Source organism: Salmo salar, chromosome 17 (assembly GCF_965601325.2).
Source record: "Salmo salar chromosome 17, fSalSal1, whole genome shotgun sequence".
NCBI lineage: Eukaryota > Metazoa > Chordata > Actinopteri > Salmoniformes > Salmonidae > Salmo > Salmo salar.
The window spans coordinates 47,471,187-47,484,892 of NC_138307.1; the positions used below are offsets into that span (position 1 = coordinate 47,471,187).

The 13,706-nt window shown below is 43.4% G+C and overlaps 1 protein-coding gene across 1 annotated transcript in view; it reads right to left on the minus strand.

The window, feature by feature from the left end:
- celsr1a (cadherin EGF LAG seven-pass G-type receptor 1a) overlaps window positions 1–13,706 on the minus strand; it is a 141,134-nt gene that overhangs the window by 48,460 nt on the left and 78,968 nt on the right. Inside the window, 1 exon segment of the mRNA XM_082963797.1 lies at window positions 10,771–10,859. Within this exon segment, the coding sequence (XP_082819923.1) occupies window positions 10,771–10,859 (89 nt within the window).

The following is a 13,706-nucleotide window of genomic DNA, read 5'->3' on the forward strand; positions in this document are numbered from 1 at the left end:
CGGGTGCCAGAGGATCGACAGAGAAGACAGATGCCCATGCCTGCCTCAGCATCAATGGGACAGGCCTTTATGTGCTCTGTCTGTGGCCGAGAGTGTGCATCCCGCATCGGATTAAACAGTCCTCAGCAAACCCACAAGCAGTAGTGGAAGTCATCATCGGATACGATGGACTACCTCAAGTGTGTGTGGGAGTCAGGCCCGCGCTGCAGGAAGTTGCTAGCGGAGGAGAGAAAAGGGTGAGCGGGTGTATTTTCATAATGAAGGAAGTCAGGAGCGAAGGCTCTGACAAGACTTGGGTTTCACTGAGGAAATGCAATCGCCTCTCTCTCGCCCTCTCTTTCTCTCCCTTTGTCTCTCTCTCTCATTCCAACGTCCAGAATTTTTTGAAAAGCTGTATCTCCTGCCATCCTTTGCTTTGTGTGCTCCTACGGAAGGAGGGGAAAGGCAAATGTTTAATGTGCGTGTGTGTGCATGCCTGATGTGTGTATGCGTGTGTTTGGTCTGGTGTGTGGGTTAGGGCGTCCGTGTAGCTGTGACGTCCCAATGTGTTCTTAGACCATTACCTCACCTACCCTCTGGCACTGTAAACCTAGAGCTATCAATTATTCATACACGCATGCATGCGCACGCGCGCACACACACACACACACACACACACACACACACACACACACACACACACACACTAGAGCTGGGACGATAAAATCATTGACAGCGACCATACCAATCACTTATCGCAGGCATTTTTTCTGATATTGTTCATTGTGATAAGTAGCCTATACTAGAAAAAGTTTTAAATGAAATAAGTTTGCCAATATGCGTGATTACTAATGGGACAACTAGTAGTTGTAGGTTAAAGGATAATAAAATAAACTGTGGACAACATTATAAACGTATCTTTCTATTTATCGTTATCACATCAATTCAGGCAATTTTTACACACACACACACACACACACACACACACACACACACACACACACACACACACACACACACACACACACACACACACACACACACCCTGAGGATATACAAATGGGTAACAATGTTGCTCTCTCTCCTACAGGACATGGGGCGGACGTTCAACCCTATATGTTACCCTGATGCCATCTCTATAACACACACACATATATCAATGTTCTGCACTTTCTCTGGGCGATGCCAGATGGACAGCAACATTGTCCTCTGAATACCTTGAGCTGAACAATAGGAATAGGAAACCTTCAAATTTGGAGTTTGTCTCTATCATACGAATCCCGTGACCCGTTACCGAAATCTGGAGCTAGTTGGAATATCTGTGAGATTACTATCTTACTACAAACTCACCACTGTAGGTGTGAAAGGTTACTGTAATACATGTTTTATTCAAGCCTAGGAGTATTGAAAGCATCAAACACCCATAAGAATGTCTGGCAGTGGATGCTGTTACACATTAACACAGCCTATGAGTAAGAGAAATGGACAGAGTGAGTAAAGGAGCAAAGGGGGAGAGAGAGAAAGAGAGAGGGGAGTAAAAGACAGAGGCAGGTGCCAGGTGTTTACAGCACTAATAATACATCTCTTCTTATTGCCCTCCCTCTTGTTCTCTCTCCCTCCCTAGTTCTCTTTCTCCTGACCACGTTCTCCCTCCTCACTCTCTAACATTGAGTCATGCTACATGAGCTGCATGGAATCTCTGGCTCCCTCATTGGCAAACAGCAATTGGTCTGGAATAGGACACAGGAATTACAACAGGGGTCTTCAACCATTTCTTGCCCAGGGACCCCCACTCAGGCAAACCGGCAACCAAGGGACCCCCCCCCATCATATGTTAGAAAACAAACAAAAAATGTATGCCTTGTCTTATCATCAGGTGAATGGTAAGGAGAAGTAATCAACATTTTAAAATTAATAGATTTGGTAGATTGTTTTGGATTATTTTCACCTGCTGATATTAAAGACATGCTCTGGAACTTTGGCTTTGAGCTTTAATGTGTCAATGTGAAGTTCATACATGGATAATCAATGAGCAGAATTACTGTCTTACCTCAATTAGCCATGAAATACCTAGTTTGAGAACAACTGTTTATCTGAAAGCTGTGCTTCGCCATTTTCCCTACATTTTCCCCCACATGGGCCAGACCCCTAGCAATTCAAGCAAGATGCACACATAGCAGAGTGAGAGAGCAATGACGAGGTGAACATACATTATGTGGCTCTCCATTTTCGGGTACCAAGCTTGACTTGTGAGAGCTACTTTCAGAACTACTGGTTAAAAGGTATATAACAGTACCGGAGAATCTCTTTAATCTTAGTGCTCCTGTTTGCTGCCGTGGTCACATGACCAGCCCTATTAGAGAAAATAATGTCAGCGGGGAACGAGATCCCTCTCTGTGTGTCAGGGCAATTCTGACTGGTGATTGGCTGAAATCTGGTGCGTGAAAACTCATGGTGCTCAGCGCACCTGCAAGATTCCCTGTAGGTGTTTGAGAGGCAGAGATGTTGACGAACACAAACACACAGGTTTAATGGGTGAGCATTGTGTTTTCAGTGAAGGAAAATGTAGCTACAGTAAAATGAATGAGAATCAAATGGAAACCTACGGCAAGAAGTGAAGTAACTCTGTTAAAGAATGAAGTCTGTAAAGACATGCAAACCTTTGAGAAACTCGACTAGAACCAAGCTAACCATAGAACCACCGCAAGACTAGACCACGACTAGAGCCAGACCAGAGACCAGACTAGAGCCAGACTAACCCCAAGACTAGTACTAACACCAGTACTAGAGCTAAGACACGAGAGGCCATGCTACTGTACCTCCTTGTGTGTCAGCTCCAGCCAGGCAGTATAAAGAGGGACCCCCAACACCCCACTGGACCCCAGCAGGTGCAGGCTGTCCTGGGTAGACCATGGGAGAGAGAGGGGTGTGTTAGATCCTTTAAGATCTGCAACTTTTGTGTGTGTGTGTGTGTGTGTGTGTGTGTGTGTGTGTGTGTGTGTGTGTGTGTGTGTGTGTGTGTGTGTGTGTGTGTGTGTGTGTGTGTGTGTGTGTGTGTGTGTGTGTGTGTGGACTACAGCACCAACTGTACATCCTCTAGTGTAAGCGTGTGTTTGTCTGTGTCTGCATGACAATGTATGCATGTTTTTAGATCTCAGTGACTGGATTATTCTGCATGTTCTCGGCTCAGCAGAGAAATGGTCTAAATAAAAGTTCCTATACAACTCCAGGCATTATATCAGCTTCTACACTTCTAGAGAACCACAAATATTATCTCCCTACAAAACCAATGGCTATGGCATTTATGACTCCCATTTTAAAATGCACAGTTTAACTCACTCAGAGTTTATGATCATGAGTCCAGCTATGAGCACTCCCCTAAGAGATATAGATACTGGCTTTAACCTAGAAAACATACATATAACCCCATAGATCATCCCCACTACCACACTTCCCCTCTCATCTCTCTGCACTGTTTGCATAGAAATTATCCGTCATAGAGCAGAGACACACAGAGATACAGAGACATAACACTAGCTGCTCTGTTTGGTAGAGCTAGCATGACTGAATTAATAAGAGAAAGCTGTTGGGAGGGTGAGAGAGGAGGAAGAGAGCAGGCAAACACTGTATTGTGCTGTGAGAATGACCCAGCAGGAGGTCCAGTGAGGCTAGACCTGTTTGTGTAGCCTGGTCCCAGATCTGCTAATACTGTGTACAGCCAACTCGTATGGTCACTGCCGTGCTACTACTTGTGGTTCTAGGCCAGTGGTTCCCAACCAGGGGTACTAGGACCCATGGGGGTACTTGGCCTATCCATAGGGGGTACTTGACAAGACTCATGAGCCCATAGGCCTACTGATAAAATGAGGGGGTACTTCAGCGGTACTCCTGGCAGAGCAAAATTTTGTTGGTGGTAAAATTCCATGTGACAGTTGAGTCACGGTAATCTCCTCTTATGCACTCTGGACATGCGTTGGTAGTACACAACTAGCTAACGACCATCGGGTCTCTAATGGTCAGGTACTCAGGGCTCTATTGTCCCTCTAACCACTCTGACATCACATCAAGCACATCAAAATTGTGTCATGGTTTTAAAACTCACCTCACTGTGATTGATCAAACAAAGAAATTCAACAACAGGTTTAAACTGAGTGGAAAACACAACAAAATGAACAGCGCTTTCTTTTTTTGTACTTTTTACTCAATTGGTAGTTACAGTCTTGTTCCATCACTGCAACTCCTGTGTGGACTCAGGAGAGGCAAAGGTCGAGAGCCATGACCCTGCCGAGCCACACTGCTTCTTGACACACTGCTCACTTAACCTGGAAGCCAGCCACACCAATGTGTCAGAGGAAACACCGTACAACTAGCGACAGAAGTCAGCGTGTATGCGCCCGGCCCGCCACAAGGAGTCGCTAGAGCGCGATGGGACAAGGACATCCCTGACGGCCAAACTCTCCCCTAACCCGGACGATGCTGGGCCAATTGTGCGCCGCCTCATGGGTCTCCCGGTTGCGACCGGCTGTGACACAGCCTGGGATCAAACCCGGTGTCTGTAGCGACGCCTCAAGCACTACGATGCAGTGCCTTAGACCGCTGCGCCACTCGGGAAGCCCCTGGACAGCGCTTTCTACGGTGATGATTAATATACATATTAGAGCTTATGTATAGGCCTATATATGAGCCCAAGCAACAACAAAAGAAGCCTACCAATACATAGCCTACCGCATATTACGTACGGCAGAAAAACATTAAAACAAAATAACTGAACTAGGGGATGCTGTTGGTTCATTGATTGTGCAGGGCGGCTTACAGAGTTAGCCTACAATTATAGTACATTTGTATTTGACTTTGAATAGTCTAGTAATTGGGCATTTTTTATATTTCATCATTAATAGGCTGACACATTACCTTTAGCTACAGAATATCTTACCACAGTGCGTTTCTATCTCGTCCGCTCTCTCCTTCATTTATTTCTCGAGCGTGCAGAGAGAGGGGCTGTCAGCTAAATGAAATAGATGTTACTATCGATGTTCCCGAACAGATTTCACTTGGTTTCCCCAAATGAAGCACTGGGTAGCTTCAGGAACAGGGTTGAAGAGCCCATGGCATATAGGGTTTGGGTGGAATATCACCTCTCACGTAGCGAGAGGCAGCATGCTCCTCAAACAGTGGTTGATGGGTGGAGTGAAATAACAGGAGTAGCATACCTGGCATGATGGAAAAAAACAACTAGCGGGAAAGGAGCCTCCATTCACTATTAGAGAGCATACAGATTACATATTTTTTCCCCCTGCCCCTGTTCCTGCCCATTTGATGATGTAATTTGACATATTATTAAAGAGAAGATGAAATTGAGAATAGTCCGATGGGTGAAAATATGATCACTTGATGAGAGAACGGCGTGTGCAGCCTGCGGCAAGGAACAGAGCACAAGCTTTTTTTGTGACTTTCTCTAATCATCAATAGCCTAAAGTCGCATCGTGCAGCCCAAATATGTTTTGATTTCTATGACATTCTAAAGTTTGTATCATTCATAACTAAAGTTGCCAAATAACTCTAAATCTAGGATATAGGACCTGTTTCAAATGATCACTTCTACGCTCAACATAGCCACTTCATATGCAGACTCTCGCTCTGGAATGGGAAAAATATCCTTTCCATTTTACTCAGCTAAATTCAATTATATTCTTCTTACTATAAAATCATATAATATAAAATAATGGCACGGGACTTGTCTACTAAATGAACAAGCCTACAGCCTACGGCATGGATTAATAAAGCCTCGTATCTATAAAGGCCATGTTATCACCATCTCCATCAGTCAGAGTATGAGTTTTAGATGAGGGCTTCGATGCAGCTGTGTGATTAGGGCTAGCTATTAGAGCTAGCTAGGCCTGTCTGTGTCTGGGAATGTGGCTAATAGAGCATGTTATACTGTAAAATGTAAATAACATCATGTCCTCTAGACTGCTCCGTCCAGACCACAACTATTAACAAGTCTGACACTAGGCCCAGACATAGACCCCTTTACAAATAAACACACAGACAGACACACACTTGTCAACCTCTTGTCCTTACTGAACATTCATTATTCAACATAGTGGCTAAAGTCATCCATCATAAGACAAAGCCTGCCTGCCTGCCGCTGCTTCAACCAGTGGTCTACAATAGAAAAGAGAAGAACAGAAATACACCACAGTGATTCAACATACTTCCTCCCCAGACAATCATCCTTCTGAGAGATGACGTGACGTCACTTCCTGCTTCATTATCATCAAAACCTGAACAGTCCAAGAATATCCCTTTCTCTCTGTGTGCGTTTCCTTTTTTAGCTCTGCAAGTGTGTGTGTGTGTGTGTGTGTGTGTGTGTGTGTGTGTGTGTGTGTGTGTGTGTGTGTGTGTGTGTCTTGTGCCAACTCCTCTTGCTGTCCTTGAGGCGTTGCTACTCCACATCCAAAATAAATTGGGAATTTCTAAAATGTCTTCTATTGTGTGAAATCTTCAATAGGGAGGCCACCCCCGCCCTGCATGAGTCTAAGCACCCCACACACCACCGTAAATCACCAAGCACAATGCAAGTGTGTCTGTTACCATGGTGGCCCAATGCCCCTCATAGCCCATCCCCTTGCGGCCTCTGACCTATGGTTTGAGGAGAAAGGGGAGCAGACTTTTAGGGGCTGTTTGGGGTGACTGGGCCTCTCCACTCTGATATGGACAACCCTTAATCTAACCGGTGCCTTGAGAAGCCTTGAGTAGGCCATAAAAATATCATAGGCTGAGTCCCAAATGGCACCGCATTCCCAGCAAAGTGCACTACGTTTGACCAGAGCTCTGGTCCAAAGTAGTGCACTGTGTATGGAATAGGATGTCACGTGGAATGCAGACATTGAGGATCGCTTTATGAGTCCTCCAAGGCTCTGATGTAGAAAGTGAGCTTAGTCTGGCTTTAGATGAAGGCATGGATCCTATCTGGACTGTCAGGACCAGGTTTGGCTGTTCTCAATGTGACTGGGGTGAGGTATAACATAAGGTGACAGCGTGCCTGGTTGCAGTAGCCTCTTCCTAGCTTTAAGGGATTTCAGCCAGTTCCTGGACAGCAAGGTTATTATAGTGTTTTTATATCGTTTTTATTTCTATACATTTTTCAATTTTTATTTTAAATTCAGATTGTCTTTTTTATTTAGTTTTAGTGTTAGGAATAGAAAGCATGCATTGGAGGCTAGTTTTTAGTGAATTATTTGTGCCACTTCTTGCAATTGGGGGTAGGGTGATTTGCTAGGTCATAGGTTAGGTTAGGTTGAATTATTAGGTCAATCTCAACGTGACTTGGATTTATTAAAAGGAATAGCCCGAGACTGGTGCAAAATAGATGTTGGAAGGAACATTTATTTTGCATATGTTTACAACAATGCAACGCTTTTTAACTTTAGTAGTACATGTAAGAAGAATCAAGTTAGCTACCTAGCTGATTTTTTGGCTAATGATAGCTAGTGATAGTGATCAAAGATTGTGTATAAACTGACAAGATACTGGACTGACCGCTCTAACAATGGGAATAATGTCGGCAAAGGCATGAGGAGGTTGGATCAGGTGGGGACATTCTAGCCAATGAGAGGGCAGATAAGTGAACAACAGGCACAAATCTGGCCGGCATACCATGTGCGCCCACTTATATCAAAGCAACCTAAACATTACAGCTATTTGATCGAATAAGCCTCACGTAGCAAATTAGCAATTACATATTGTGTTGACCAAATTCGACCCTCTCTCAATGACCTCCAAACTAAAAAAAAATGTATGTGTGTGTGCTAGAGGTTTTTCCACCCGACATAAAAGACCCGACATCAATAAATGAGAGATATCGGCCAAATTGTAAACACCATTTTTTATTTTACTTTTAGCCCTTTTTCTGCCCAATTTCGTGATACAGTCTTGTCCCATTGCTACAACTCCTCTATGGACTCGGGTGAGGCGAAGGTCGAGAGCCATGCGTCCTCCAAAACACAACCCTGCCAAGCCGCACTGCTTCTTGACACACTGCTTGCTTAACCCGGAAGCCAGCCGCACCAATGTGCCGGAGTCAGCTTGCAGGCGCCCGGCCCGCCACAAGGAGTCGCTAGAGCGTGATGGGAAAATGAAATCCCGGGCCAGCCAAACCCTCCCCTAACCCGGACGACTCTGGGCCAATATGGCGTCGCCTCATGGGTCTCCCACCCACTGCCGGCTGTGACACAGCCCGGGATCGGACCCAGGTCTGTAGTGATGCCTCGCGCACTGTGGTGCAGCACCTTAGACCGCTGCGCCACTCGGGAGGCCCACCAAATGATCAACTTACGTGTCCTTAAAAACTGCCTATAACAAAACAAAAAACAACTAGTTGTGTTTCGATGCGTAGCATATTCAAAACTTTATAGCCTATTGTTATATTGATTTTTACTTTCCTAAAACAATAATTGTCCACCTTACGGTTAAGCTGTTGGAGATTTGAGCGATAAATGCGTCAGGGCATTGCATGAATATAGGCCTAGGCGTCAACTGTATGATATTAATATAAAAAAGATATATTTATATATAAAGTAAGAGAAGCTTAAGCCTAGCCCTAGAGAGATGGAGAGAAAGACAGAGATATGCCGGCACAATGTTCCCAACACAGACGTATTTCTTTATACTTGTCAGATAGACTACTACTGCTGCTATACAGAAATAGGCATACACAAGGAAGCTAATTTGTAAATTTTCAATTCGAGTATTTTTTATAAAGACAAGCATTATATTGTTAGATTAAAGGCGGAACTCTGGTAGGTCTAAAACATTCTTCCTCAACTTCAACTTGTTGGAGTCAGTTGGAGTGCTGGTGTGTGTAATAATAACCATAGCCTACCACACCAAAAATTTACAAAAATGACTTAACTTTATTAGGGTAATATCAAAAGTAAGTCGACATTGTTAATAGGGGAAATACCAACAGGTTATCATATTTCATAATTAAATTAAGTTTAGCATCTCGCCCTCTTTGGTTTTCAGGGTTTGACTGAGAGTAGCCCTATACCAGGCCCCTACCGGTAACTCCATTATGTTGCTGCAAACACAACATTACAGTTGGAACATCATTTAGCCAACAAAAATGTCTCGACAAAATGAAACAAAACACTTTTTGCAAACGCTATTTAAAGAACTGGTTTAAATTCTTAAATAGGCCTACAATAATAATAATAATGATATACAATCATATTAATGATAAAACAAATGATAATAAATACTAAAATAAATAAATGAAAGTTCGAAAATTGCATCAAACCTAAATAGCGCGTTGCACACAGTCCATTAAGGCCGTTCATCTCATCTTTGTCCACTACAGTATTACAACTTGTCCCCGAGGACATTCTTCTTGTCTGAAAATGTATTTACTTCAATGGAAAAGGCCTTTCACTGGCTCTCTCCTCAGCAGCAGGCGCACATGAGGCGAGCACCCCGAATCTGTTTCAGCTGGACATATGCTATATGTTTTATTGAGTTGCAATTGGCTGACACATAACAAGCTTGCCCAGTTCTCATCACCTCACACACATTCAATTAACAGAGGACGGGTCCAATCGGTTCCAGTCTGTAATACAGGGTCGGATCTCAACATTTCGGGTCTATTGGACCCGTGAAGACCTCTAGTGTGTGCACGTGTGTGTGTGTGTGTGTACTTGTGGGCTCGCACATGTGTGTGTGTTAGCGCTCACTCATGTGTCTGTGTGTGAGATTGTGTTTGTTTTACGTTGCCGACAGAACACTAGTAGCATAGGTTCAGTCACGGGAGAAACTAAACAAGCAAGAAAGAGGAGGGATTTGGTTTAGAAACAGGAAATCTACCCAGTCTGGCAGTAGCATGGAAATTAATCTCCCCTGTTCCATGGTACTTTACCCCCAATACAACACACAGAACAATAAGAACCAACACAGGTCTGAAACCTGCTAGGAGGTCGGCCAATCACAATGCAGTATTTGACGTCTGCTACACCGGGTTAGGGAAGCCAGGAAAGTAGGAATCAAAGACAGGCAGGAAATAAAGAAACCTGTGTCTTTCGTGACAAAAATGTATGAGGCTATTCTAAAGCTTCAACACAAGGCACATGCCTTCCAGTTAACATATGCTTTTCTGGAAACCGGTTGGGAAAGAGTCTAAAAGTCGGCACTAAGAAACTCTCACATGTTCAGAGAAGCATAGTCTATAACATAGGGTTGAGGTAGGAGTAGGCCTGTACGCAGAGATGGATACAGCTGAGATGTTGTCTGTCTGCTGTTGTGGTTCAATAGGCCCGAGGCCATGGAAGTTTGTGGAAAAATAACCCCCAGCAATTGACTGCCATATCAGTCTAATATACGATTACCTTTGGTGGCGAATTTGATCTGTGATATGAAATAATCCTCGTTAAGATTGGCTTTTAGAAAGAACATGGTAAAACCACAGTTTCCCTCTGGCTTGAACAGTTGACATGTAAAATAATTCTGATTAACTCTGACACACACACGACTCATAAGATCTTTATGATGTAATCATGATCTTTATGATATGGTACTTAAATGTAGTCACACTTTAACTCAATAATCCATAATAAAGTTAGTCAAAATATCAACAGACTATCAACCAGGTTATGAGTAGGTGAACTTGACAGGTATGCAGGCTTCTCCATTGGGGTGTCCATTACGTTTCTGTCTTCAACATATGTTTACTGTTTATATGCACAGCAACAAACAAGCCAGACAAGCCAGAGAGATAAACAAGGTGTAGCCGTGTCTTACCTTGTTGTAGTAGTGCAGCTGGACAGAGTGCCACTGACTGTCACTGACCCCTCCGGGAACAAAGGGATGGACCACGGTCTTAGTCTCTCCTGGAGGAGGGCGAGAAAGTGATGGGGAGAGAGGGAAAGGGAGAAAGAGGGAGAGAGGAAAGATAGGAAAGACAAGAGAGACGAAAAGAGGTTGTGGTTAATTCAATACCATATTGTCTGTTGAATGTACATAACCTTGTATGCCAGACCTGTAGGCTCTACTTTAAAAGGAAGGATAAATGTCAAAGAATATATGCTTTACAACATGTACGTCAAAGTTAAAATCAATGTAAGGAAACCTATTTCTCTCACATGAAACTCCAACATGGAGAAATAAAAACACAGCCAGACTCACAAAGCCAGCCAGCTCACACAGTCATCATAAATCACACTCACTATAAGAACACCAAGGTTTTCCAACCATATCAATGGTTCTCGTTCACCACGTCTGCAGAGCAACAATCACACCAGATTTACCCAGGGCTTTACTATCTGTTTGCCAAGGGCAGGAGTCTCTCTGGAAGAATTTACCCACCAACTCAGTCAACAGTAACGCAACACTGTAGCTGTGTTACACAGAGTCATTAGTCATGGTGTTTAGTGTGTCTTTATCAGAAAAACTCAATGACTTCTGCAATCCCACGTTGCCTTATCACGTTGACTGTGTGGTATCAACTCCAGGGCTCTCTAGACATTGGCAGTGAGACACACTCAGCGCAGTGGATTCAACAACAAGAGCTGTGTTTGTTTGCATGCATACAGTTGAAGTCAGCAGTTTACATACACCTTAGCCAAATACATTTAAACTCGGTTTTTCACAATTCCTGACATTTAATTCTAGTGAAAATTCCCTGCCTTAGGTCAGTTAGGATCACCACTTTATTTTAAGAATGTGAAATGTCAGAATAACAGTAGAGAGAATGGCTTATTTCAGCTTTTATTTCTTTCATCACATTCCCAGTGGGTCAAAAGTTTACATACACTCAATTATTATTTGGTAGCATTGCCTTTAAATTGTTTAACTGTGGTCAATCGTTTCGGGTTGCCTTCCACAAGCTTCTACAGTTGGGAGAATTTTGGCCCATTCCTCCTGACAGAGCTGGTGTAACGAAGTTAGGTTTGTAGGCCTCCTTGCTCGCACACGCTTTTTCAGTTCTGCCAACACATTTTCTATAGGATTGAGGTCAGGGCTTTATGATGGCCACTCCAATACCTTGACTTTGTGGTCCAATCTATTTTGCCACAACTATGGAAGTATGTTTGGGGTCATTGTTCATTTGGAAGACCCATTTGCGATCAAGCTTTAACTTCCTGACTGATGTCTTGAGATGTTGCTTCAATATATCCACATAATTTTCCTCCCTCATGATGCCATCTATTTTGTGAAGTGCACCAGTCCCTCCTGGAGCAAAGCACCCCCACAACATGATGCTGCCACCCCCGTGCTTCACGGTTGGGATGGTGTTCTTCGGCTTGCAAGTCTCCCCATTTTTCGCCCAAACATAATGATGGTCATTATGGCCAAACAGTTCTATTTTTGTTTCATCAGACCAGAGGAAATTTCTCCAAAAAGTACAATCTTTGTCCCCATGTGCAGTTACAAACCGTAGTCTGGCTTTTTTATGGCGGTTTTGGAGCAGTGGCTTCTTCCTTGCTGAGCGGCCTTTCAGGTTATGTCGATATAAAACTTGCTTTGACTGTGGATATAGATACTTTTGTACCTGTTTCCTCAAGCATCGTCACAAGGTCCTTTGCTGTTGTTCTGGGCTTGATTTGCTCGTTTCGCACCAAAGTAGGTTCATCTCTAGCAGACAGAATGCATCTCCTTCCTGAGCGGTATGATGGCTGCGTGGGCCTATGGTGTTTATACTTGCGTACTATTGTTTGTACAGATGAATGTGGTACCTTCAGGCGTTTGGAAATTGCTTCCAAGGATGAACCAGACTTGTGGAGTTCTACAATTTTCTTCTGAGGTCTTGGCTGATTTCTTTTGATTTTCCCATGATGTCAAGCAAAGAGTCACTTAGTTTGAAGGTAGGCCTTGAAATACATCCACAGGTACACCTCCAATTGACTCAAATTATGTCAATTAGCCTATCAGAAGCTTCTAAAGCCTTGACAACATTTTCTGGAATTTTCCAAGCTGTTTAAAAGGCACAGTCAAGTTAGTGTATGTAAACTTCTAACCCACTGGAATTGTGATACTGTGAATTATAAGTGAAATAATCTGTCTGTAAACAATTGTTGGAAAAATTACTTGTGTCATGCACAAAGTTTTCCTATTTTGTTGCCTTACAACCTGGAATTAAAATGGATTTTGGGGGGGTTTGTATCATTTGATTTACACAACATGCCTACCACTTTGAAAAAGCAAAATATTTTTTATCGGGAAACAAGATAGAAATAACACAAATAAACAGAAAACTTGAGCGTGCATAACTATTCATCCCCCCAAAGTCAATACTTTGTAGAGCCACCTTTTGTAGCACATCTAGCCACTGGGATTTTTGCCCATTCTTCAAGGCAAAACTGCTCCAGCTCCTTCAAGTTGGATGGGTTCAGCTGGTGTACAGCAATCTTTAAGTCATACCACAGATTCTCAATTGGATTGAGGTCTGGGCTTTGACTAGGCCATTGCAAGACATTTAAATATTTCCCCTTAAACCACTAGAGTGTTGCTTTAGCAGTATGCTTAGTGTCATTGTCCTGCTGAAAGGTGAATCTCCATCCCAGTCTCAAATCTCTGGAAGACTGAAACAGGTTTCCCTCAAGAATTTCCCTGTATTTAGCACCATCCATCATTCCTTCAATTCTGACCAGTTTCCCAGTCCCTGCCAATGAAAAACATCCCCACATCATGATGCTACCACCACCATGCTTCGCCTGTGGGGATAGTGTTCTCGGGGT